The sequence below is a fragment of the Solanum lycopersicum genome, chromosome 4 (genome assembly GCF_036512215.1).
Source record: "Solanum lycopersicum chromosome 4, SLM_r2.1".
NCBI lineage: Eukaryota > Viridiplantae > Streptophyta > Magnoliopsida > Solanales > Solanaceae > Solanum > Solanum lycopersicum.
Window position 1 is genome coordinate 59,731,650 of NC_090803.1, and position 23,588 is coordinate 59,755,237.

Below are 23,588 nucleotides of genomic sequence, written 5' to 3' on the forward strand. Positions count from 1 at the left end.
AATGAAGCAATTTACCTGCAAAAAATAAGATTTTGCCTCATTTAAGTTCTGACCCCCCTCCCTCCCCACCCTTCACCCGGACCCTCTTGCTCTAGAGATACTTGTTCCTCTGGAGCACCACCGCCTTGTCGGCATAATCCTACTCTGTTGGGAGAGTAGATTTCAGTTACTATTAACGTTTTGCTCTCCATGAATAACGACGTTTGGGATCATTATAAAATAAAATTTTAAATCAACAATTTTATATACAAAATAATATAAATATAATAATTTAATTTGATATTGGGTTATCGATTAACCCATTAAGAAAAAACCTCAAACCGTTAAGAACTGATAACCCAATAACAAAAAAATTAAAATTGTTATAAAAAATGTTAAATCAATAACTCATTATTGATAAATCAATAACTTTTTTCGTGTGGATTATCGATTTTGGTTTGATTTTAAATATCCCTACTACCAACAAATGAATGAAAGAAAAGAAGCTAAGAAGATGATCGAGAAAAAATGAAAATTTCTTTACATTTGCTCTGATACCATGAAAGATATCATAAAACCCTTACAGATTTTTTTTTTTGTAAATTATGCTCTGATAGAATCTATGCAATGAAATGCATTTTTATATAAAAATTCTATAGACAAAAATGTAAAATAAATATTGTAACAAATTTACATCTTATAAAAAATTTAAAATAATTTATCTACAATGTTCATTTATCATGTGAGGAGGTATACACCAAATATTTCGTGAGGATGCGGATGATTGAACTTTCTTCATGTTTTGTCAATCAACTCACACAAACCTATTATAAATAGCATCAACTTCTTTTCTTTATTCATTTTCTGATTGTGTGACTTAGCGTCACACTTACATTCACAATCACAAGTAATAAAATTGTTCAAAACATGTAATTTTATAATTTTTTTAGCTTGTTAAAATAATTAGGTCTAAAGATTGTTCTTGTGTCATGTAGCTCATATCCCTTTGCAATTGAAATTTCTTATATCAAGGGGATGCTTAGATCTGAAACAATGAGATAATAGATTCTACTTTTAGATATCTTTCTTAGACATTATTTTACGATCTGAAACTCTGATGTAGTAGATCCAATTTTTATATATCTTTTAGGCATCATTTCACATATCTGAAGTGATGAGACAGTAGATCATATTTTTATATATCATTCTTAGACATTATTTCATAGATCAGAAGCAGAAAAAATGTAAATTCTTTTTTATAGATTTTTCATAGACGTCATTTCATAGATCTGAGGCACTAAAAAAGTAGATCTTCGTTTTTTCTTATATATTTTTGTACATCATTTCACAAATTTGAAGTAGTGAAGGAGTAGATCCTACTTTTATATATCTTTCTTAGACATGATTTCATAGATCCAAAGCAAGAAAACAATAGATTTTACTTGTATATTTTTCTTAGACACCATTTTACAGATCTGAAGCTGTAAGACGGTAGATCTTACTTTATTGTATATTTCAAGACATTATTTTACAGATTTGAAGTAGTGAGACAGTGCATCTTAGTTTTATAAATCTTCCTGAGACATCATCATAGATCTAAAGCAGTAAGATGATAGATCCTAATTTTATATACTTTTTTTTAAAATCATTTCATAGATCTGAAGCAGTGATACAATAGATCTTACTTTTATATCTTTCTTAGACATCATTTCACAGATCTGAAGTAGTGATGCAGTATATTCTACTTTTATATATTCTTTTAAATTTTACTTCACAGATCTGAAGATGTGAGGCAATAGATCCTAATTCTAAAAAAATTCTATCGAAAGAAAATCAAGCAGTGACTATGTTGTTGCATCTTCTCAAAGGTGAGTCTTCTTACGGAATAATTATCTTATCATTAATTAAATTTTTTTTATTGAAAATCAATTTAAATTTTCTATTTGAATTTTGTTGTTAGATTTATCAAAAATGATGTTATTTTCATGTAAATAAGATATATTTTTCTTAAACTTTACTTTACGGATCTGAAGATGTGAGGCAGTAAATCCCATTTCTAAAAAAAATCTATCAAAAGAAAATCAAGCAATGACTATGTCCTTGCATCTTCTCAAAGGTGAGTCTTCTTACGAAATAATTATCTTATCATTAATTAAATTTTTTAATTGAAAATCAATTTAAATTTTCTATTTGAATTTTGTTGTTAGATTTATCAAAAATGATGTTATTTTCATGTGAATAAGATATATTTTCTTAAACTTTACTTCACAGATCTGAAGATGTGAGGCAGTAGATCCTATTTCTAAGAAAATTCTATCGGAAGAAAATCAAACAGTGACTATGTTGTTGCATCTTCTAAAAGGTGAATCTTCTTACGGAATAATTATCTTATCATTAATTAAATTTTTTTATGTAAAATCAATTTAAATTTTCTATTTGAATTTTGTTGTTAGATTTATCAAAAATGATGTTATTTTCATGTGAATAAGATATGTTAAATAGTTAATATAATTATAATTAATGATTTTCTCACCCTAAAACTCAATAGAAAAGTTTAATTTCATTTTTTACTTCTATGAAGAAATGATTGAAAAGAAAGTAATAGAGAAGAGAATCGAGAAAAGAAGAATGAACTTTTTTTGAATTTGCTCTGATACCATGAAAGATGTTAGAACCTACGAGAAACAAATTTGTAAAAGAATTTTGTATTTTTGATGAAATCTACATAATGAAATGTATTTCTATACAAAAATGTTATGGACTTAAATATTAAAAATAATAATCCACAAGTAATCTAAAAATAATCTCATCAACAAATTGTTATTTATAATGTGAGGAGATATTCACTAAATTTGTGTTGAGAATTTTAAAACTGAGTTTTTTAAAAATATTTTCTCAATCAACTCACTCATGCCTACTAAAATTGCATTAACATCTTGTCTTCATTTATTTTATGATTGTATAACTTAGGATCACATTTACATTTACAACCACAAGTCATGAAGATGTACAATACCTTTATTAAATTTCATAATTTGTTTAGCTGATTAAATAACTAGATTTATCATTTGTTTCTTCTGTCATGTTGTTTAGGCCCCTTCGCAATTGAAAACATTTCGTACAATCAAATTTATTCATAGTGCATTCTACAAATTTGAAGCAGTGATCAAATAGAACATCACATTTTGGTATTGAAGAGATTTTATCAGTCAAACGATGATCATGTCATTGCATCTTTATCGTTATTCAAACAAAGGTGAGTCCTTCATAAAATAGTTATCTTATTATTAATTTTTAAAAAAATAATTCAGTTAAGAGTGATTATAATTCATATCTTTCTATATCCATAAAATATGATGTTAATGAGGTTGTTTTCATGTTGAATCTAACTATGTTAAACTGTAAAATAATTAAAATCGATTACTTTAGTAATTTTCTCTCTGAAAAGTTCAATTGATTTTAGTGACATTTCTCGTTACTATGAAGAAATTAATAAGAGAATGGTTGAGAATAAAATGGAGAGAAGATAGAAGCAATTTTCTTTAAATTTGCTTTAATATTATGAAAGACGTAGTAAAGCTTTTGGATAAAAAATTTGTAAAAAAATTATGTATATTTTTTCTGATAAAGTCTGTAAAGTGATATGCATTTTCACATATGAATGCTATGAAGTAAAATATAAAAGGAAAATTTTGTAGCAAATTTACAACTTATAAGCAAACTAAAAAATAATCTCATCTACAAAATTCTTGAATAACAAATTTGTGAAAAACTTGTGTATATCTTTTTTGATAAAATTTGTACAATTAAATGCATTTTTACATAGAGATTCTATTAAGAAGAAATTGTTCATAACAAATTTGCAAGTCATAAACAACCTAAAATAATTTTATCCACAAAATTCTTAAATAACTTATTTGTAAAAAGTTGTATATTTTTTCTCTGATAAAATCTATATAATGAAACGTGTTTTTATATATGAATTATATTGAAGTACAATTTAAAAAGAAAAACTTTATAATAAATTTACAATCTAATCTACAAAGTGTCATCTATCATATGCGAATATATTCATTAGATTTATAGTGAGAATGCTGAAAATTGAACTTCCTTCATATTTTTGTCAATAATAGGGAGTAAAACTTTGGAGTAAATGAGAAAAAAAAAAGATACAACTGAGGTAAGTCTCTTATTTTTTTTGGTCATATTTGAATATATTTTTTTATTTGACTATATTTTATTTCTAAGCCTGTGTTAAATTGATTGACAAATACAAAAAGAAATTAACTCTTCAGCACCAACTTAAAATGTATGAATTTTACATAATAATGATAATAAGTCAAGGAGTAAAATTTTGAAGTATAGCAGAAATAATGATTCATTCAATTAGGGTAGGTGGAAAACACATTTAAATAATGTTAAGTTAAAAAAAAATTCTCTAAATAGCAATAGCTTCTTTAAAAAATCTAATTAATTTGAATGTCATAAATTGTTAAAAACAAAGTAAACTATACACACACATTGAATAATGAAGGTACTTATAAAAAGAATCCCAACAACCATCAAAAGGTATTGGAGCTGAAAAGATCAATGCATAACAAACAAAATATTTTAGGTATTAATTTTAAAATTAAAAAAAAATTAATTTCTTAAAGGGTACATTATATTTTATTTACGTAGAGAGAGTGAAATCATATATAGAAGCCATTTAGGGTACAAATATCGAAGGGATCCGGCTCCTCTTCATTTCTTTCTTTTCCATTGTTCCTAAGTTCTAGCTTGGATTGGAGATACATATCATAGTTTAGAATTAATTATTGAGATCTAATTGATTAAAATAAAATTGTAACAATAATTATTTACTTTTTACATATTTTTACAATCCATTCTATTTTTCTTAAATATATTAAAAACTTTTGTTTACTGAGTACACACATATTTAAAACTTTACTAAATATTTTTAGTTTTTTGGAAAAAAATTATAATACAATTAAATGTTTTTATAATTCTAATAAGTCTTAAGAGCTACAATGTCTATTAGAGCAATACGGACTCCATTTAGGGAGTAAAAAATAATTTAAAGTTGGGTGACAATTTATTTTACTCCTAAAATTGAAATTAAAAAACAATTGATCACAATTTTTAATTTTTAATTTGACAAATATTATTTGAGAAAACGTTAAGTAAAAAAGTAAAAAATCAGCAAAAAGTTACTCAAGTAATTAAGAAAAGAAATTCTTTTAAATATATTTATGAAGAATATAATGCAAACTAGAATTATTGGATTGCAAAAATATTTAAGAAGTAAATATATGAAAGTAAATAACTATACTTAAGACGTTTTAATCAATTAGATTTCAACCAATAGTTCTTAACTATAACATGTATCACTAATCTAAACTAGAACTAGGGAAAATGAAAAGAAACCGGAACCTTATTCTTATTAAATAACTACATAAAATAGAATTAGTCAAATATAAAATCTCATTAATAAAGTTAATTAGTAGCAAAATAAGTGTACTAAGTCAATTGATAACAAATAATATAAAATGAAAGAAAATACATAATAATAAAGTTTTGAATGGTACTAATAAGCCAAAGCCTCTTTTAGCCTCTTCTGCTATTAATTAACTTTATTAATGAGATTTGATATTTGACTAATTCTATTTTATATAGTTATTTAATAGTAAGAATAATATTATAAATAATAATGTTAAAACGATCTTAATTTGCTAAAATAAGTAAATAAGATAAAACTATATTTTAGATTAGGGGTCAAATAAAATAAAATCGAAGAAGTATATGGATCATTATTTTCTTTAATTTTATAATAATGATATTTAAACTTGCGTGGTTCCACTGACTAAACTTGACAACTTTTTGGTGTAAATCATACATTAATTAATTTATTTTTTTTTCAAAATTTCTCTTTATTTTTTCATCCCACTTCTAGAAAAAGTAATCGTGATTCTCCACTTAATTTCACAATAGTTTAATACAGAATATACTCTTGGCTACATCAAATATATACTTGGGAACAATTAATAAATGATAATTAATTATCATTAAATATGCATATTTAATAATATTTATATTCTTTATAAATTTCTCTAAAAGTCTATAGAGACATTTGATTAAATGACAATTAACTAATATCAATAAAGTTTTTAACATTTTCGATTAATATGTATATTTATTATCGCTAAAAGATATTTTTATCGTAGAATTTGTTCACAATTAAAAGTTTGCAATTATTTATAGTTATATATACTTATCATTAAAACAAAGTTGCTCAAACTCTCAAGGAATATATAATAAAAAGAAGAATACTTTATTTAGTAAAAAATCTTGTATTGTTTTTTATTATTATTTAAAGAAGAAAGAAAGAAGGGTTTCTTTGATTACTTTTTCTTTTTTTCTTCGAAAGAAAGTCCTTTTAAGGAAATAGTTAAATGATTTTCTAATTTTTATGGGATTGGTTTTTGTGAAAAAAGAGAGTAACTTAAAGACATTCAGTTACACCAAAATTAGGAATAGGAAAATGTCTATAACAAAATTCATGAAGGTCAATTAATTTTTTTTTTATATTTATAGGTGAGCTGAATAACAAATCAGTTTGTATATACTTTGATCAAAAGGGCTTATGATTTTGGTGATGTTTCTCATCATTTTATTTTTTTAATGTGCGCAAATGAATGATATTAAATAAAATATAAATTGAAATTTATTCATTATCACTCATTATGCTATTTAAAAAAATAATACCTTATAAAAATTATGAGCCTCTTTGGTCAAAGTAACACATAAATAAAGTGGATAAAACCTGAAACAACCCCCGCAACAGAACAAATTAAGGGAGTTTGAAAAAATAATTTTAGCCATTATTTTTTATATGATGCATTGAAATAGAATTTAGACGTTATAAATTTTATCAGATTAGAAATATGTGTTGCCCACTAGGTATTTATCACATGTAACTTGTAAGTGTATATTTGTCCTCTTCATTATTTTGTTCTTCCAAGGTGCCTAAATAAGTGATAATTAATAACAAAAAAAATCATTATCACTCATTATGCTATTTAAAAAAATTAAAAACCCTACCAAAATTAATGTTGGTCAAAGTAAATATGAAAATAAAGTGAGTAAAACCTCAAAATAAGATCGCAAAAGAACAAACTAAGGGAGTTTCAAAAAAAACTTTAGCGATTACTTTTTTTTTTGTTACGTAACATATAAATGTATAATTGTCCTCTTCAAAATATATATGGACATAAAACTCAAGAGAGTAGTATTGAGAACAAAAGGCAATAAAAACCTCTCCATTATTTAAGACTTTTTTTTTCTTATCTTTATTTGTCATGCCTTATTCGTGGTGACGTTCTAATTTTGGTGCAACTCAATGCCTTAAAGTTTCTCTTTTTTTATCACATAAATGATTAATCAATCCCTAGCTTAGCACAAAAATTAGAAAACCATTTTCTTCTTTCATGTTAAAGATTTTAATTTTGAAAAAAAAATATTGGCCAAAAAAATTGATCAAAATAATATTTTTTCTATGTTATTTGATCTTTAGTTTTTTCCCCTCTTTTTTCTCCCTAAAGATCTCTTTCTAGTTATGAATAAGTTAAATATCGTTACAAACATTTTATCATTAATTTCAGCAGCAATTTTGGTCTTTTTGTAGATGTTGTGTGAACTAGAAATGATAAAAAAAAAAAATTAAAGGACAACAGTTTAACTATTTCCTTAAAAGGACTTTCTTTTGGAAAAAAAAGAAAAAGTAAACCCTTCTTTCATTCTTCTTTATATAAAGTAACATGCAAATTTTTATAGCAACAACTAAATTAAATTAAATTCTTATAAACCTCAATAATTTACTCCAAAAGGTAGAGTCCAATCCTTGCAAGACTCCATCGTAAGAATAAAAGAAAAAGAAAAAGAAAAAAAATGTAAATAGTTGGATGAAAAATGTAAATAAAAATGAATTGGAAATAACTAATTTATATGTTAGTGCTCATACAAGTCCCCACATATTACCAACATGATCTGTGATGTACTTATAGAGTACTTTACCTTTAATTTTTCTATTTCCAAATAAGCTTTGCAGTACAAAATCTGAATACGTTTAGTTAGAGCTCTAATATGAGTTTCGGACAGTGGTTAGGAGAAAAAAGAAGAAGAAAAGTCCTCACATTTTCCTCCACTACTACATTATTGGCGTGTGTCAAGCACAATCAACTACTTGTTCTTCACTCTTCTTCTACTATAAATTAGTTATTTCCAATTCATTTTTATTCACATTTTCATCCAAAAAAAAAACAAACTAAAAAAAACTATGGCATCAAATGAAGAAAGTAATAACACTCAACAAGAATCAAAGTTCACTCTCTCTATGAATCCTGATATGGAGCAACAACAAATAAGCCTAGATCATCAACAAGTTGAAGAAAAAGAGTTTGATTACTCAAAACGTTCTCAGTGGCTCCGAGCAGCTGTGCTCGGAGCCAATGATGGGTTGGTTTCAACCGCATCATTAATGATGGGAATTGGTGCTGTCAAAAAGGACATAAAAGTCATGATCCTTACTGGATTCGCCGGCCTAGTGGCCGGTGCATGTTCTATGGCTATAGGAGAATTTGTGTCCGTTTATTCTCAGCTCGATATTGAAATTGCTCAAATGAAGAGAGATAATAAGAGAAGAAATAAAATCCAAGGAGATCACGAGGACGAAAAAAATGACTTGCCTAATCCAGCACAAGCAGCAGCAGCATCAGCTCTAGCATTTTCAGTAGGTGCAATTGTGCCATTACTGGCTGCATCTTTTATAAGAGATTACAAAGTGAGAATTGGAGCTGTTGTTGCTGCTGTCACCATAGCTTTAATGGTGTTTGGATGGTTAGGTGCTGTGTTGGGAAAAGCACCAGCAATCAAGTCATCTGCTAGGGTTTTGTTTGGAGGTTGGTTGGCCATGGCTATAACTTATGGCTTGACTAAATTGATTGGTTCTAGTGGTCTTTAACTGGAATTACCTACCAAATTATTCATAGTTTTTTGATAATCTATTGCTAAATAACTTTAGCCAGTGGATTTTATCATTAAGCTACTGAGTTTGTCTGTCGCTAAATCGTGTTTTATCTAGTTATATATGCTACTAAATATTAATTGTGGCATAATGCCATAATAATATTTTTTTTGTGTGTTTAGAATTTGTTATTATATATAGCTAGGATATATATATATATAGGTCTCTATGTTTTATTATAATATTTGTATGTATGCATGTATCATTATATAATATGATAATATATATTAATTTCCATCCTTAAAAATCTCTGTTTCGTTCCTTCTTCTTCTTTTTTTGATGATCATCAATTCATCATATTATAAGGCTAATAATTAGTTCTATAAGAACTTGGGATTTCTATCAAAGAAAAATATAACTTGGGATTTGTTTTGTTCTTTCTTCTTCTTCTGGGAAAAAAAGTTTTTTTGGCCAGAAATTTTGGTGATACTTTTCTACGTTATTTTATCTTTTTTAAATATATTTATCCTTTTAACTCTAATACATTTTACCTAAAAAAATGGGAAAAGAAATTATTTTTTTCAAATAAAAGAATATTATTATCTTTTTAATCTTTTAACGAAATTCTGATCAAATTCTTTGTCATTTAACACTTTCTAATTTTTTTTTATTCATGTATGATTGTGTGTAATACTGTTTAAAATCATTAGCTTGACATGAAAGGTATTAATATGAATTAGCAACTTGCTAGCATAAAGTAACTCTCTTTTCCCTACTTTCATTGTTTCTTTTTTGGATCATTTTTTTTAGCCGACCAAAGAGTTCTATTAGAAATAGTTACTTTATTTTTGAAGTAAAGATCATGTTAATGTACACTCTATCTTTTAAGTCCTCTAAATCTCTTTATAAAAATTACAATGAATATGTTGGTTTATATCCATATTTAAAATCGTTAATCTAGACTTAATATAAGCTTTAGAAAGAACTTGCATTATCCCTCTTCCATCCCAACATTATTATTAATTAAACTGAGCTAAAAATATTTATATTTAAACTCAGCTTTTTTTTTTCTTTTTTTTCTTTTTTCTAATAATGGAGTCTTGCAAGGATTGGACTCTTCTTTTAGGAGTAAATTATTGAGGTGTATAAGAATTTAATTTAATTTAATTGTTGTTACTTTATTTAAAGAAGAAATCGGATAGATTCAAGGGAAAACTAAGATAAATGGGTTATAAAATTTAAATAATTATAAATTCATAAATCCAAATTCAAAAGTAATTTCTGAAATCTATTTTGTTATGAATAATTACAACTCATACCTCATGCAGATTGATAATTTTCGCTTCTGAATCAGTATTCTATAATATATTGGTATCATTAGGGTTCGATAATTTTCGCTTAACTTATACTAAATCAATATCATATATTGTACCAGCATCATTAATGCTGATAATTTTCGTTTAACTTATACTAAATTTATCATATATGATAATTGTATCATTAAAATTGATAATTTCACTTAATTATCATCCTTAATGATACCAATACACTAATATATGATACTGATTGAGTATCAGTTAAGCGAAACAATTCTTCACACCAAAATTATTTTGCTATGTCTTTTGCAATCTTATTTTGAGGTTTTGGTCACTTCATTTCCGTGTTTACTTTGACTAATAATGATTTCGATAAGATTTTTATTTTTTTAAATAGCATAATGAGTGATAATTATAAAAATCCTTTTTTATTTTATTCATTATCATTCATTTACGCACCTTAAAAAGTAAAATAATGAAGAGGACAAATATACATTTACAAGTTACATGTGATAAGTACCTATTGGGCGACTCATATATTTCTAATTTGATAAATTTTATAACATCTAAATTATGTATTCAATACCTCATTATATATATATATATATATATATATATATATATATATATATATATATATATATATATATATAAAGGTATACACAATATTATACAATTATATATTTTTCCTCACAACGCAAACACCCCCTTAGGGCTTATTTAATCGAGGAACAAGTTATTTTAGATGAATTATTTTAGAATTATTATTGACCTTTAATGCAGAACAATTAGAATATTATAATTTTAAAATAATTAGTTTCGATATAAGTTATTCCGTAATATTATCATAACTAAATATATAATAAATTCATGCTAAAATTAATCTAAAAATTAGTTATTCATTTATCCTTGTACCAAATGACTCCTTAGGGGTAGTTTCAAGTTATGATGTGATTAATTATGATGGAACAAATTATGATGATTTTATTTTTATTGAGTATTTGATTTGTTGTATTCAAAATAATATATTTTAAGAACAATTTATATGTTTACAAAAATATCCTTCGTGAATGTAAAGAGTGATGTAACAAAAGGGTTAAAAGAGACATTTTGTTATTTACTTATTTTATCCCGAGATAAGTTATACCGGAATTACTATACCACCCAAAGAGAGAGATAACTTGTTATAGTACTAATTATTAATTTCGAAGTTATCCCGAACTTGTCAACCAAACAACAAACTAAGGGATCATTTGGTGTGAAGGATAATATTCAAATAGTCCTGGGATTAAATTATAGTACCACTTAATTTGTTGTTTGGTGGGCAAGTCCGGAATAACTTATTCCGAAATCAATAATTCGTATCATGATAAGTTATCTTTCCCTTTGGATGGTAGAGTAATCTCAAGATAACTTATCCCGAATAAAATAAGTAAACGACAAAATTGTCTCTTTCAATTCTTTTGCTACATCACTTTTTACATTCACAAAGAATATTTTTATAAACAAATAAATTATTCTTATTATTTTGAATATAACAAATTAAATGCTCAATAAAAGTAATTTTATCATAACTAATTTCATCCTAATTCATCCATCATAATTTAAATTTAAACCAATATAATTTAATAATTGAATTATTTTGTATTATCTTTCACAAAAAATGTGGCCTTTTGAGTTGAGACTTTAGACGGGGGTTCCAAAAGGTCCCATTTTTCAAAATATTCATCTTGCTTTGCTGAGAGTCTATCTGCCCGCTGCCGCCGATTGCCGTCGCCGCTGCTCGTCGTCTTCATCTGTGAGGTAAATTTCATCATTGTTTAATTTTTTTTCCTTCAAAAGAAATAACTGAAGATTGAGAAATATCTGTTGAAAACAAATCGCCATAACTAAATCCAGACTAATCAAAGCGTGTTTTCGCTTGTTGAAGCTGTGAATTCAATTTGTATCTCTGAATCTGAAGTTTCGACTTCCATGTCCTTAGGTTAAATAAATACTACTCATGATTTATGCTTTGAAATCGTGGGTACTGAGTTCAATTTCTGCTTGTTGAAAGGCTTGAATCCTTGAGTTCGATTATTCACATGTTTGAGTTTCTGTTCATTTATTGATTGTTGAAATACATTACTCGAATCTGGATGTACTTCTGACACTTTGAAATTGCGGTTTCGACTATGATTCTGCCTCCTTTCATGCTTAATGAGGATTAATCGAATCAATGAACACTGAACACTGAGATTCTGCCTTCTTTCAGTTTACTACATGTATGCCTAAAAATTGGAATGTATAAGCATTGATTGGATGGATGATTACTCTATATTCTTGTGAGTTTTTTGGCATAGAAACTAGAAAGCATTAGATGAATTAGATATCCCAATGTTGAATTTATAATCTCTATATCTGTTTGCATTTTTTAATTCTCTTTTCATTCAATTTTTCATAGATGACAGAACTTGAAATTAGAGTAAATGAGGTGGGTTTAACTGAAAGTGGACTTACTGCTTCACCTACAAATTTGGTTGATACTACTAGTATAGGTACAAAGAAAAGAGGAAACCATACAATCTAGACCAAGTGCTTGGGAACATTTTTAGAAGTTCAAAGATGCTAACAGAGTTGATAGAGCAAAGTGTAATTAGTGTGGTCATGATTATAAGGTGGATTCATGGTTGAATGGAATAACATAATTGAATACCCATTTAGATAAGTGTTCAAAGTCGAATTGCTAGATGATTATGTTTATGATTTGTGTAAAACTACAAGTTTTGCTCAGCTTTTGCATTGAATAATAGTTTACACTTAACAGTGCCATTGATTCCAAAAAGAAGTTGGGATCTTTATTTGGATCTGGCAAAGAATCAAAATGCACCTAACAAGGTCGCTTGGTATTCTTATATTCTGGTGTTTTACAATTTCAACCCATTTTATATCCATCTTAAGTATGAGCGGATTGGATAATGTAACCATTTTTATCCAACTCATTTTAATCTGCCCATATCTGATCCAACCCACCTATTTTCTACACTATTCTAGCCAACATCGCAGAAGGTCCATATTTAACTAATGCTCCAGAAAGTAGGCAATTCTCTTCTTGAAAGATCTGAACCCTAACTTTCAAATTAAGCATCCAATCCTCTTGTCCAGCAAGTAGGCAATTCTCTTCTTGAGAGATCTGAACCCTAACCTTCAAATTTAGCATCCAATCCTCTACAGTCAGCACCTTTTCACTCCCGCTGATACAAAAGCAGAGCTCAACGCACAATAAAATTCAGCTAAGGTTTGATTTCTGCAGATCAATTTTGTTGTTGTAGTCAAGTACTTGCATCTGTTTGTGCGTGTTTTTGCTTGTGTAATGAAGTAAGAGTCCTATGTTATGCATAAAACTAGTTGGGATATTTAGATTTGGTGGTTCACTAAAGATTTTTTTTTTTTGCTTCAAGTGCTGTGTTTGGGATATTCTTCTATCTTTGAGTATCTTAATACAGCAAATTTTGTTTATTTGATGCCTTGTCTTTCATATTGACCTTCCAATTCAGTTTGCATGGTCTGTTTAGCTCCAACGACTAATTTCAAGAATCTTTAGAAAAGATTAGCGAAGTTATTTTTTTCCTGGTTGTCTGACTATGAGTTTACACTGTTCATATTGTTTTTGTTTCTGATTTTGGTTTTTGAGTTGTTGGAAAAGAAAAAAAGGGAGGGGGGAGGCTTGTAAAGTTGATTGACTTGAAGCTAAAGAAATAGATTCATGGATATCGGTTCCCTATCTTGGTAGTTAAGGTGTTAACATTACAAGTGGATCATTCATAGCTGATTTGGGGTTGAGAATGCTAGAAATGTCTTTGCACTTCAACTCGATAGACATATTCTGTCATCTGGAATTTTTATGCCCTTGTGGAATAGCAATCTGGGTTGGACTTCGGATTGTTTTCATTGGGAATCTGTGTAGTTATTATCTGATTTACTTGATAATCGTATTCTTGTTAGCATAGTCTCGTTTTCTCCGTACTACAGTGCCCTTTGCTTGTCATTGTATCTGGTCAATAAATATGACTTTTTTCATGAATCGCCTTAGGTAGCTTAAGTATGGAAACTGTTGATGCTGTTATGGATTCCTTAGGACTTTGTTATGCACCAGATGATTCAACTTTATCGCAATCTTGGAAGGGCTTGATTGATTGTAGTGCTGGTTTATTGTACTACTGGAATACCGAAACTAGTGTTACTCAGTATGAGAATAATTTGGGCTGTGTCCAAGATTCCTAGTTAATCTTTCATGTTTTAATAACCTAATCTGACTGGTGAGAATGTCCAAATTGACATTCCTCTTCAATTGCACCTTCTTTAATTTGATGAACTCCTATTGATAGTACCCAGACTCTGTTGCTTCTTTCTCCGATAAAGCCACTGTATGTTTCTTCTATTTGTTTTCTCCCCTCTCTCCTCTTCTGCTATCAAGAAAAACAGATGATTTGATTATCTGTTAGAACTTGTCTAATTTCCAAAACTAGTACCAATTGAATCTTTTTACTCCAGTTTTGTGTCTCTATATGTGTGTTTGCTTAGAATTTATACTCAGAAACTGTGTTTGTTGTTCCTCACATTCACCTTCCACCATAATATGTACTAAAAACTTAATCATTGTGGCATTCTTTGGATATGGTTTGGTTCATTTTTGAAACAGGTAGTTTTTCCTATGCTAGTTTCACTAAGTCTCCGGTCCAGAACTCAGATGTTATGAAGAGGGTTATGTTTGGTCGATGGTGTAAATAGTTTTAACTTGGTGAACCTTCTAATAGTGGTAGAGAATTTCGACAGCTGGCTTGATTAGTTCAGGATTGAAGTTTAGTTAATTGATTGACTAATATTGTTAAAACAGGCCCTTTTTGTGGAATATTTGGGCTTGTGAATTTCAAAATCTACCTGATAATCCACCCACGATGTTTGATGAAATGACTGATAATCAAGTTTTTTAACCTGAAACTCATCCTTCTGTAGTAGTAACAAATTTGACTTCCAATTTGATCCATGATCCCTCCCTCAAAAATAATAGAACAACGATTGGGGCAATTGTTTGGTTGATCAAGTTAGAACTAATTTTGGACGAACAGTTGAGAACTTTTGAGAAGTTAGTACTTCCACAACATGTAATTTTATGTCATAGTCATGTAAGACTTCCGAGTATATATTTTTCCTTTCCACAACAATAAAATGTTAGGTGTGCAAATTGTTAGTTAATACATTTTAGTTTCCAATTTCAAGTATTTCAGTCATGCAGATTTGAATTCATTTGATTGGAATCAATCTTGAAAAAACAAATCCCCTCATTCAAACAGGGTTTACATCTCTTCTTTTTTCTATAGGAACCGTTTGAATTGCGTTGCACAATGCCATCTCTCCAAACAGCATTACCCCCTGAACTTGCCAACAACGCCATCCGAGTAAGTATCATTTTATTGTTAGCTATTTGCATATATGCAGCCGCTAGAATTGCTTTCAAAGTGATTTAAGTATGCATTTGTTTCTTTTTGCTATTCTCTCTTAGCTTTATCGAGAGTGTCTACGACGAGCAAAATACATTGGCAGTAAGGTAAGTTTTCCTTTTTGCTGCTCTAAAATTATATCAGTTGTGTTGCTTGTTGTTGTTAAAGTTTTTCAGTCTTATTTTGCCTACGATTCACTTAGGTTTGATTATCCTTTCATGTGGTCCTTAAAACTCAAATGCATGATTAAGGTGGTTGATGTGATCTCAGGTAGAGATTCTGTTAGGTATAAATTTCTTCACTTCCATCTTAAGTCACCAATGAACTTTATGACACATTTCCCTTCCTCACACCCTCGAGTGAACCCCATGGTCTTTAAGTCCTTTTTATATATTGCTCAGTTTTACTTACATCAGCAAAAGATGTACAGTTTTGAGAAGTGCCGCGACAATTTCGCACCCCCAATCCAACACCTCCTCCTCCCCCCCAAAAGACAAGAATGCAAGTTGTCATATATTTGTCTTTTTTACATGTTAAAAAGCTGCTCCTCCTAACATAAAACCTTGGAGTTTTAACTGGATGTTGGGCTTGATAGAACCTACTATGTGAAAAATTGCTTGATCAAAATAATAAAAAAATTATGTGAAAAATTGTAGAACCAAAAGAACTGGTGCAAGAGATAGGCTTGTTTTTTATTCTATTGCATGGAACTGTCATTGTGTTTACAATATTTCAGATATGTTTGACTGTCTTTTGAGAAGTAGCTACTTATATCGTTGTCTGTCCCTAATTTGCAGCAACATAACACACAGCTTCTTGTTGGTATGGTGAGACAGCAGTTCAAAAAGCATATGCATGAGACTGATCCAGATAAAATTCAGAAATTAAAGGATGAGTAAGTTCATTCCATCTTGTTGTTTTTGCTTTTATTGTTTTCAATAAAATGGATGTCCTTCCAAACTGGTGGGAATTTTCAAACGATTATATAACTTGGAGCCAGTTCACATCATGAACCACCTTCTGATTGGATGCATTCCATTGTTTTCATATGGTATTTCAGTGCCGCGAGGGGGCTTATAAATCACATGCTGCATGAATCTGAGAAGATGACTGGCCGGAAATTCAGCCAGGGTTCTTGAAATCGCCTGCTAGCGAAATATCAATGCAGAGACAATAAAGACACACTCTAAATTTTGCCTATTAATGCTCAACTTTTTCTAATCTACCTTTTTTGGACAGTAGTTTTTAGGCTACCTTCTCCACATCTTTGTTAGTTGAAAAACTGTAGTGTCTCAATTGATAATCTTTAAATGATGAGTGTGAAGTGGCCCTTTTTGGAATAAGCAATTCATTATCAACGTGTTTGGAATTTCAATGTCTATGTTTTGAAGGTGTTTTTCCAATGTTTTTCTGCTTATAATTTGGTTCCATGTCAATAAAAGATTTATGTCAAATAAGTGAAATTTCCACATGGATAAAATGTCGATTGTTGCGTTAAGCATTTGTCAAATAATGAAGAGTGCAGGGACCCCTCAACATTTATTTAATAGCTAATTTTAGCCTCTGTTATACCATACGGTCAACAGATTCTCTCTTTCTTTTTTTTAACCCAAACACGATCCGCTATACTAAATAAAATCATACCAAATTCGTCGTTATCATTTTCAGTTGAAACCGTTATAGAAGCGAGGCACCAAGATGTTTTACGGTTCTTGTGCCAAAAATCAAATAACATATATTAGGACTAACTAATTTATATGATTGTTCCACTCACCAGTCAAGAAAGGGTTGTTAAGCTTACCAATTCTCGATATCAATGTGGATGCACAAAACTTTGTTTAGATAGTTGTTATGTGTTATTTCATAATGTATTGTACTGTTTTGTTTTAATGAAAATAATGTTTGGATAAATTGTATCGTTCTCCATCGTTACATAATGAAACACATTCATAATATGAATGATAAACCTAGAGTTCGGAGCCTAAAGGGCAAAAAAAGTTGACAAAAATTCCAATTAGAGTATATCAAAAAAAATTTCTAACCAAAACGGTAAAATCGCTCGATTTATTTTGACGGCGTTAAGCAAAATCGCTGCTCAAGCAGCGGTATTGCACAATTTTTATTTTATTTTGAAATCGCTGCCTTGGCAACGATTTTTGTTATTGTTTCTTGTAAGTTTTTTTTTTAACAAATCGCTGCCAAAAGGCAGCGATTTTAGTGAAATTTTAATTTTTTATTTGTGTATTCTCAATTGCTACATTTGCAGCGATTTTGATGAAGTTTGTTTTTTTTTAATTATTAATTGTAAATAGCTGCATCATTTTAGTTAATTTTTTTAGTAAATTGTGTTGTAAATCGCTGCAAAGCCAGCGATTTACTACACAATTTTTTTTTTATAAAAAAAGCTAAAATAGCTGCCTTTCCAGCAATTTACTAAAAAAATTTAACTAAAATCATGCAGTAATTTACAATTCATAATTAAAAAAAAAAATTCACTAAAATCGCTGTAAATGCAATGATTTAACATACACAATTAAAAAGTAAAAAAAATAAAATTTCACTAAAATCGTTGCCTTGGCAACGATTTGTTAAAAAAAATAAACAACAAAAATCGATGCCAAGCCAGCGATTTCAAAATAGAAATAAAATTGTACAATATCGCTGCTCGAGCATTTTGCTTAACACCGTCAAAACAAATCGCTATTTTACCGTTTTAGAAAAATATTTTTATTTTTATGCTTATTCGTCCGGGTAAACTTTTGACCGGTAAATCCCAAGTCAATAATTTCCATTGTATTATGAAGTCAATAGAGTTTTTGTTAAAACTATGCTTGATAGGATGAAGATGAAATGAAAATAAGAGAGAGAGAATCACAGTGAAAATGTTCTTCATCCATGTACTATACAATACACTGCTGCCTTCTATTTATACACAACTAGCCGACTTAAAAATAAAATATCTAACTCACTAATTAAAATTGTTTATTGTTAGTTAATAAAATGATCTTCATTCGAAGTCCAGGTTTGCATTCTAAGTAGTAGTAAAATTTCTCCTTTGTTTGTGGCAAGTTTATTTATCTGATTGTAGGAACAAAAAATCACCACATATTTCTTCAGTGCCAGTGAATCGTAGAATATATGGTAAGTTTAGAGAAGTTTTCTTTGGGACTTTGTTTAAGAACCTATTTTCTACATTTTCGGGCATGTCTATATATCGCCAGTGAGTTCCTTATCCATAGGGTATGGACTGGTTCATCGAGAATACTTAGAACCTCTTCCCCCATGCTTGGAACATCCATGTCTAATGGACCGGTCTGATGTGGAAGGGGACGATGTCTCTAGCGAGACTGCTTGAGAAACCACTTGATCATCCTTAGTGTTGTCTTTGCTTCCTGATCTTGATTCATATTCTGCATTGTAGTTGGTAAGTTGGTGTATAAGAATAAGATGTTGCATACTCTGAGTGTTGAGTAGTGCAGGCAGGCATGTAGTACTCGAAGGTTGTCATCAATTGAATTTGCAATGCTGCTAACCTGATCAAGCTGTTTGTGAGCTCTTCCTCCACTGGGTTTGGAACAGAGTTTTCGTTTAGAGGTGAGGATATTTGATTAATTATGTTTCAATTTTGGTAGTTTTGGACTGCATAAGGGAAGGTAGTGAGAAGGTGGGGGTTCAAAGGGTAGTATTTTTGGTTGAAGGGCTTTAGAGGGTTGGTTAGGTGTTGAAACGCCGAGTTTTCAGAGACATATGGCGGGAGGTCCAATATCTGCGGAAACTGATATGGAGGAATTGTGTCTGCAATTCATGTGGTAGTGGGGTTGGAAATTTGTGAGTTGATTCTAGTGAGGGGTGTGGTTTTGGCGTGATAGTGAACTTTGGGCCATGAAGCGTCGTTGGTAGGACATTTAGTTGATGAATTAAGACATGGTCGACATTTGATTGCAGTGAATGGTGTATTGTGATATTTGTATAAGCTTGTGGGATGGTGGTTAAAAGGTCATCAGAGTTGTGACCTAGGAGTATGTCTCTAGGGAGAGACCTTGCCAAAATACATCGCCTTGCATATCGTTCCCGTTTATAGTGATTGTATCTATTTTTAGGAGTAGTATCCTTTTTCTTGAATGCTCCTTTGAAGATTATAAACTTCTTGATCACTCATTTCTTCATCAATTTTGTCCATTTTTGTTAGTGTTGGTACTTTATCTCTCTGGTAGTTTAGTTTGTCAGAATAGAATTGGTCTTATTTATTGCTCCTTTTATATATTATGAACCATTCATATGTTCATCTAGATAAATAGTTTTTAATTTTAATGAACTTCTATAGGGGAAAAATCGTAATTTAACTTTCAACTTACAACTTTCTATAAGGGATGGACGGCCAAGAGGAGAAGGTGTCTTAAATTAGTATACGTAGAAGCAATCACGCTTGAACAGCTAAAATTAAGCACAACATTAAGGGAAACAGAACAAGAAACGAAAGACACTGTAGAGACCAAGGCGAATTGGCTTCCTAATGACTTGCTCTTAAGGTTTTTCTTCTACTTTCAGCTGAAATTCTCTGCCAACTGCAAGTCGCTTCAAAACATGATCAACAGTCCGACTTTTGTTGAAGCACGCTTTCATCAATTTGAGATAGCTGAAAATTCCTTTCACGAGGAAAACATACGGTTACCTTTTCAACCACTTTCAGATAAGAACGAATGTTATTTCCATCTGTGGGAAATCCACAGCAGCAAAGTCCGTAATATTTGTATTGCCAAATAAATTGAGAAACATAGAGTGCATTTTTCGCTGCCTGTAATAGTTTGGTCCTTGCCAAGATTAGGGGAAATGGAGGTCTGGTTGGCATAAAATTGAAGTACACGGAGCCACATTAGAGTGACTCTTGGTACAATTGGCTTCATGCATGCAGGAGAACTACAGGCTCATGTTCGGCCATTTCACAGGTTCTTATAAAGTAGTAAGCTTGTTCCACAATAAATCTGGAAATCCTGAACCTCACAACAAGATCTTGGGATATACATAATTGGATTGATCACAACTGTACCTTTTACCAATCATCAGCACCACAAATGATCATCGACTTGATGAGATAGGAGGTATCAAATCTGATTCAGGTATGGATACTTAAAGAGTGGGAATTATATTGGTTTAAGAGCTATAGCATCAATAGGTTATGTTATATCACATGATTTGTTCCCTTTGTTACATATTTACACATTTAGCACATAAAATTATAACAAGCTGGTAAACATTACAATAACGTACCGATTTGAGCAACACAAATTGAAGCTGAAAACATATATGCAGTCTATTTGATACACTAATTAAATATAAATAGCAAATGTTGTAGCAAAATGTAGTAGCTCAGACCAGATGAATGAACGACTGAGTTTGAACTTCGCAGCTTGAGATAAATGATGTTGCTTCCTGTTCGTAGAACCAAATCTCTGCTTTAGATTATATTCATTAAAGGTACTTGGAACATGGATAAGTAATTTGTGAATTATGAACTTTTCACTGTATCACAACAATCACAAGAAAAAAAAGCAGTAGAAACTAAGACAGTATTTGAGGAATCAATTCTCTGTGATGAAGACATAAATAGTAAAAAATCAAAATTTGATACAATAATTAATTTTGGTTAAGACTACGATAGGGCTCAACTTGCCTTTATTGTGTTTCTTTTTATACCTACTTTTGGTTCAGAGTCATTAGGTTATTGTGATTTTGGATCCTATATTGTTTGACTAAGCACATTTAACCTTTAATTAATCTAATTGTACAACTTTCATCCTCATGCTAGCAGAGTTAACAAAATTGTTACGGTAAAGAAAATAAAAGTGAGAAGAAAAAAAAACAAGAAAGCTGATGACACCCACACAAAATTAGAAAGAGAATTGAGCAAAGTTTACCTAAAGAGCAAGGTCTCTCTTGAACAGTTAAGCCCTACAAGATAAACAAGAGAATTGAGATAAGTGAGAAAGAGATTTCTATTGAATTTTCCAACTAACTTTTATAATCAGAGGATTGTTGCTTATAAAGGAAAAGAATGGAAAGTAACTGACAGAAGGAACTCGTCCTTCTAGAAGTTAGTTATAACGGCCTAACTTTCTAACGACTTTTAACAACTTCCTTGAACACGCGCGAGTCACATGCTACTCCCTAATTACAGTGTAATAAATAGCTAAAATAGGATTCCAATCCAAGTGACTCGTTACAATGCCTCCCACATTAGACAATCCATGTCGTCAAGGATAGAATTGAGGAAATTGATGGCTACAAGTGATGAAATCCTCCCACATGTTGTCCTCCACTGCTGCATTAAGCCATTTGACAAGGAGTTGAGTCACAGGGCGACCTTTCCTCTTGATCAACCTCCTGTCGAGAACCTTCTTAGGCACCAAAATGATATGGCCAGCTTCTAAATATACCACTGGCAAGGTGACAGAAGCAATCTGAGAGCCTAACTTCTTCATTATCTAAGATATGTGAAATGTGGGGTGAACCTTAGAATCTTTAGGCAAGTCCAAGGTAAAGCAACAACACCCCCCGGAAATGATCTGGAAAGGTCCAAAATTGTTGCTCAGAGTTTGTGAAAAGTGTGAGATTTTGAAGAAAATTGCCTGGAAGGTTGAAGTTTCTCATAGACCCAATCTCCTACTGAATAAGACCTGTCAGTTCTGCTTTTATCTACTTGAGATTCCATCCTGCTCTGAGCCCTATGCAGATGAAACTTTAAATTCCCTCAAGGTGGCCTCCCTAGCCTGGATTCATCTATCCACTAGATCCAGTTGAGAGTCAAAGGACATGTAGGGAAGGAAGGGAGAGGTTTATGGTCATACACAACCTCATATGAAGTCCTCCCAATGGCAAAGTGGAAAGAGGTGTACTACCATTCAGCTGGTGCCAACCAGTGAGGCCACTCATTTGGTTTCTCAAATGTCATGCACCTTAGGTAACATTCCAAACATCTATTGACCACCTCAGTTTGTCCATCAGTCTCGGGGTGAGAGGCAATTGAGAAGTAAGGCTTTTGGGATCCTGCATCCTTGGAGGGTGGGGTCAGTCTTACTATGGAAGCACCGAGAATGTGTCAAAGGAGGAGACCTGGCAGAAGCTATCTGGAAGTTCTTTTAAACTTGTCAATGAACATGGAAGAATAAGAGAAACTATTATAAAATGGTGGGTGAATAGTACTAATAACAACGTTCATACGCGACTTATTCAGTGCCTTCCTCTGTAGGTAAATCTTGAAAGCTAGATGTAATCATAAAAATGAGGACATCAAATCCTCTCCAAGTACTATCATCAAGAAGGTCATAATGCTAGTGAACTACCAGTTTCCACAACTCCAACTAAAGAAATAATGGGACAACACACTCCTACAAATTGAAAATCTCAAGCCGAGGATCAATATCAAATGTCTTTGAAAATCTCAAGCCGAGGAATATCCTATGATGTTTCTTGCTTTGTCACAAAATATAATACATGGTAGCTTCTCCATGGATAAAAATTCTTTATTTAAAAAAATAAAAAATTGTATAGCTTATGTTAAATAAATTAACTTTGGTTAGTATTAAGAATCATTACAGCCCATTTTAATGAATTAATGATTAAATGTACATAGTTACATAATATAGAGACTAAAATCGGGAATTTATTTTCTTTTTCAGCAAATTTGAATTCTATCTAAAAGGATAATATTAAATATTAATTAAAGATAATTAATACCATGTTTACCTTTAAAATGGTCTGATAGTGTAAAAATATTTAATACATTTAACATGG

At 30.3% G+C, this 23,588-nt stretch overlaps 2 protein-coding genes and 1 long non-coding RNA gene across 4 annotated transcripts; 2 read left to right on the plus strand and 1 right to left on the minus strand.

The window, feature by feature from the left end:
• The first annotated feature begins 1,038 nt into the window (after positions 1-1,038).
• LOC101264317 (uncharacterized) lies at positions 1,039-17,172 on the plus strand. Of its 2 annotated transcripts, none has more exons than XM_069296453.1 (10): positions 1,039-1,583; positions 1,757-1,847; positions 2,251-2,341; positions 3,073-3,235; positions 4,113-4,159; positions 12,008-12,120; positions 15,678-15,755; positions 15,860-15,904; positions 16,595-16,692; positions 16,858-17,172. In XM_069296453.1, the coding sequence occupies exons 7-10, from the start codon at positions 15,702-15,704 to the stop codon at positions 16,934-16,936; spliced, it is 276 nt and encodes a 91-aa protein (XP_069152554.1). In that variant the 5' UTR covers positions 1,039-1,583; positions 1,757-1,847; positions 2,251-2,341; positions 3,073-3,235; positions 4,113-4,159; positions 12,008-12,120; positions 15,678-15,701; the 3' UTR covers positions 16,937-17,172. The 2 variants fall into 2 exon arrangements, with proteins under 2 accessions (XP_069152554.1, XP_069152555.1); XM_069296454.1 differs by having other exon boundaries at positions 1,335-1,583; positions 3,143-3,235.
• LOC101264000 (vacuolar iron transporter homolog 1-like) lies at positions 8,060-9,308 on the plus strand. Its single transcript, XM_004237730.5, has one exon. The coding sequence runs from the start codon at positions 8,315-8,317 to the stop codon at positions 8,996-8,998; it is 684 nt and encodes a 227-aa protein (XP_004237778.1). The 5' UTR covers positions 8,060-8,314; the 3' UTR covers positions 8,999-9,308.
• Positions 17,173-20,958: 3,786 nt separating the features above from the next.
• Positions 20,959-21,841, minus strand: LOC104647131 (uncharacterized). Its single transcript, XR_011220419.1, has 2 exons — positions 21,713-21,841; positions 20,959-21,227 (listed from the first exon to the last, which is right to left on the minus strand). It is a non-coding gene; the product is annotated as an uncharacterized lncRNA (long non-coding RNA).
• Positions 21,842-23,588: the final 1,747 nt, after the last annotated feature.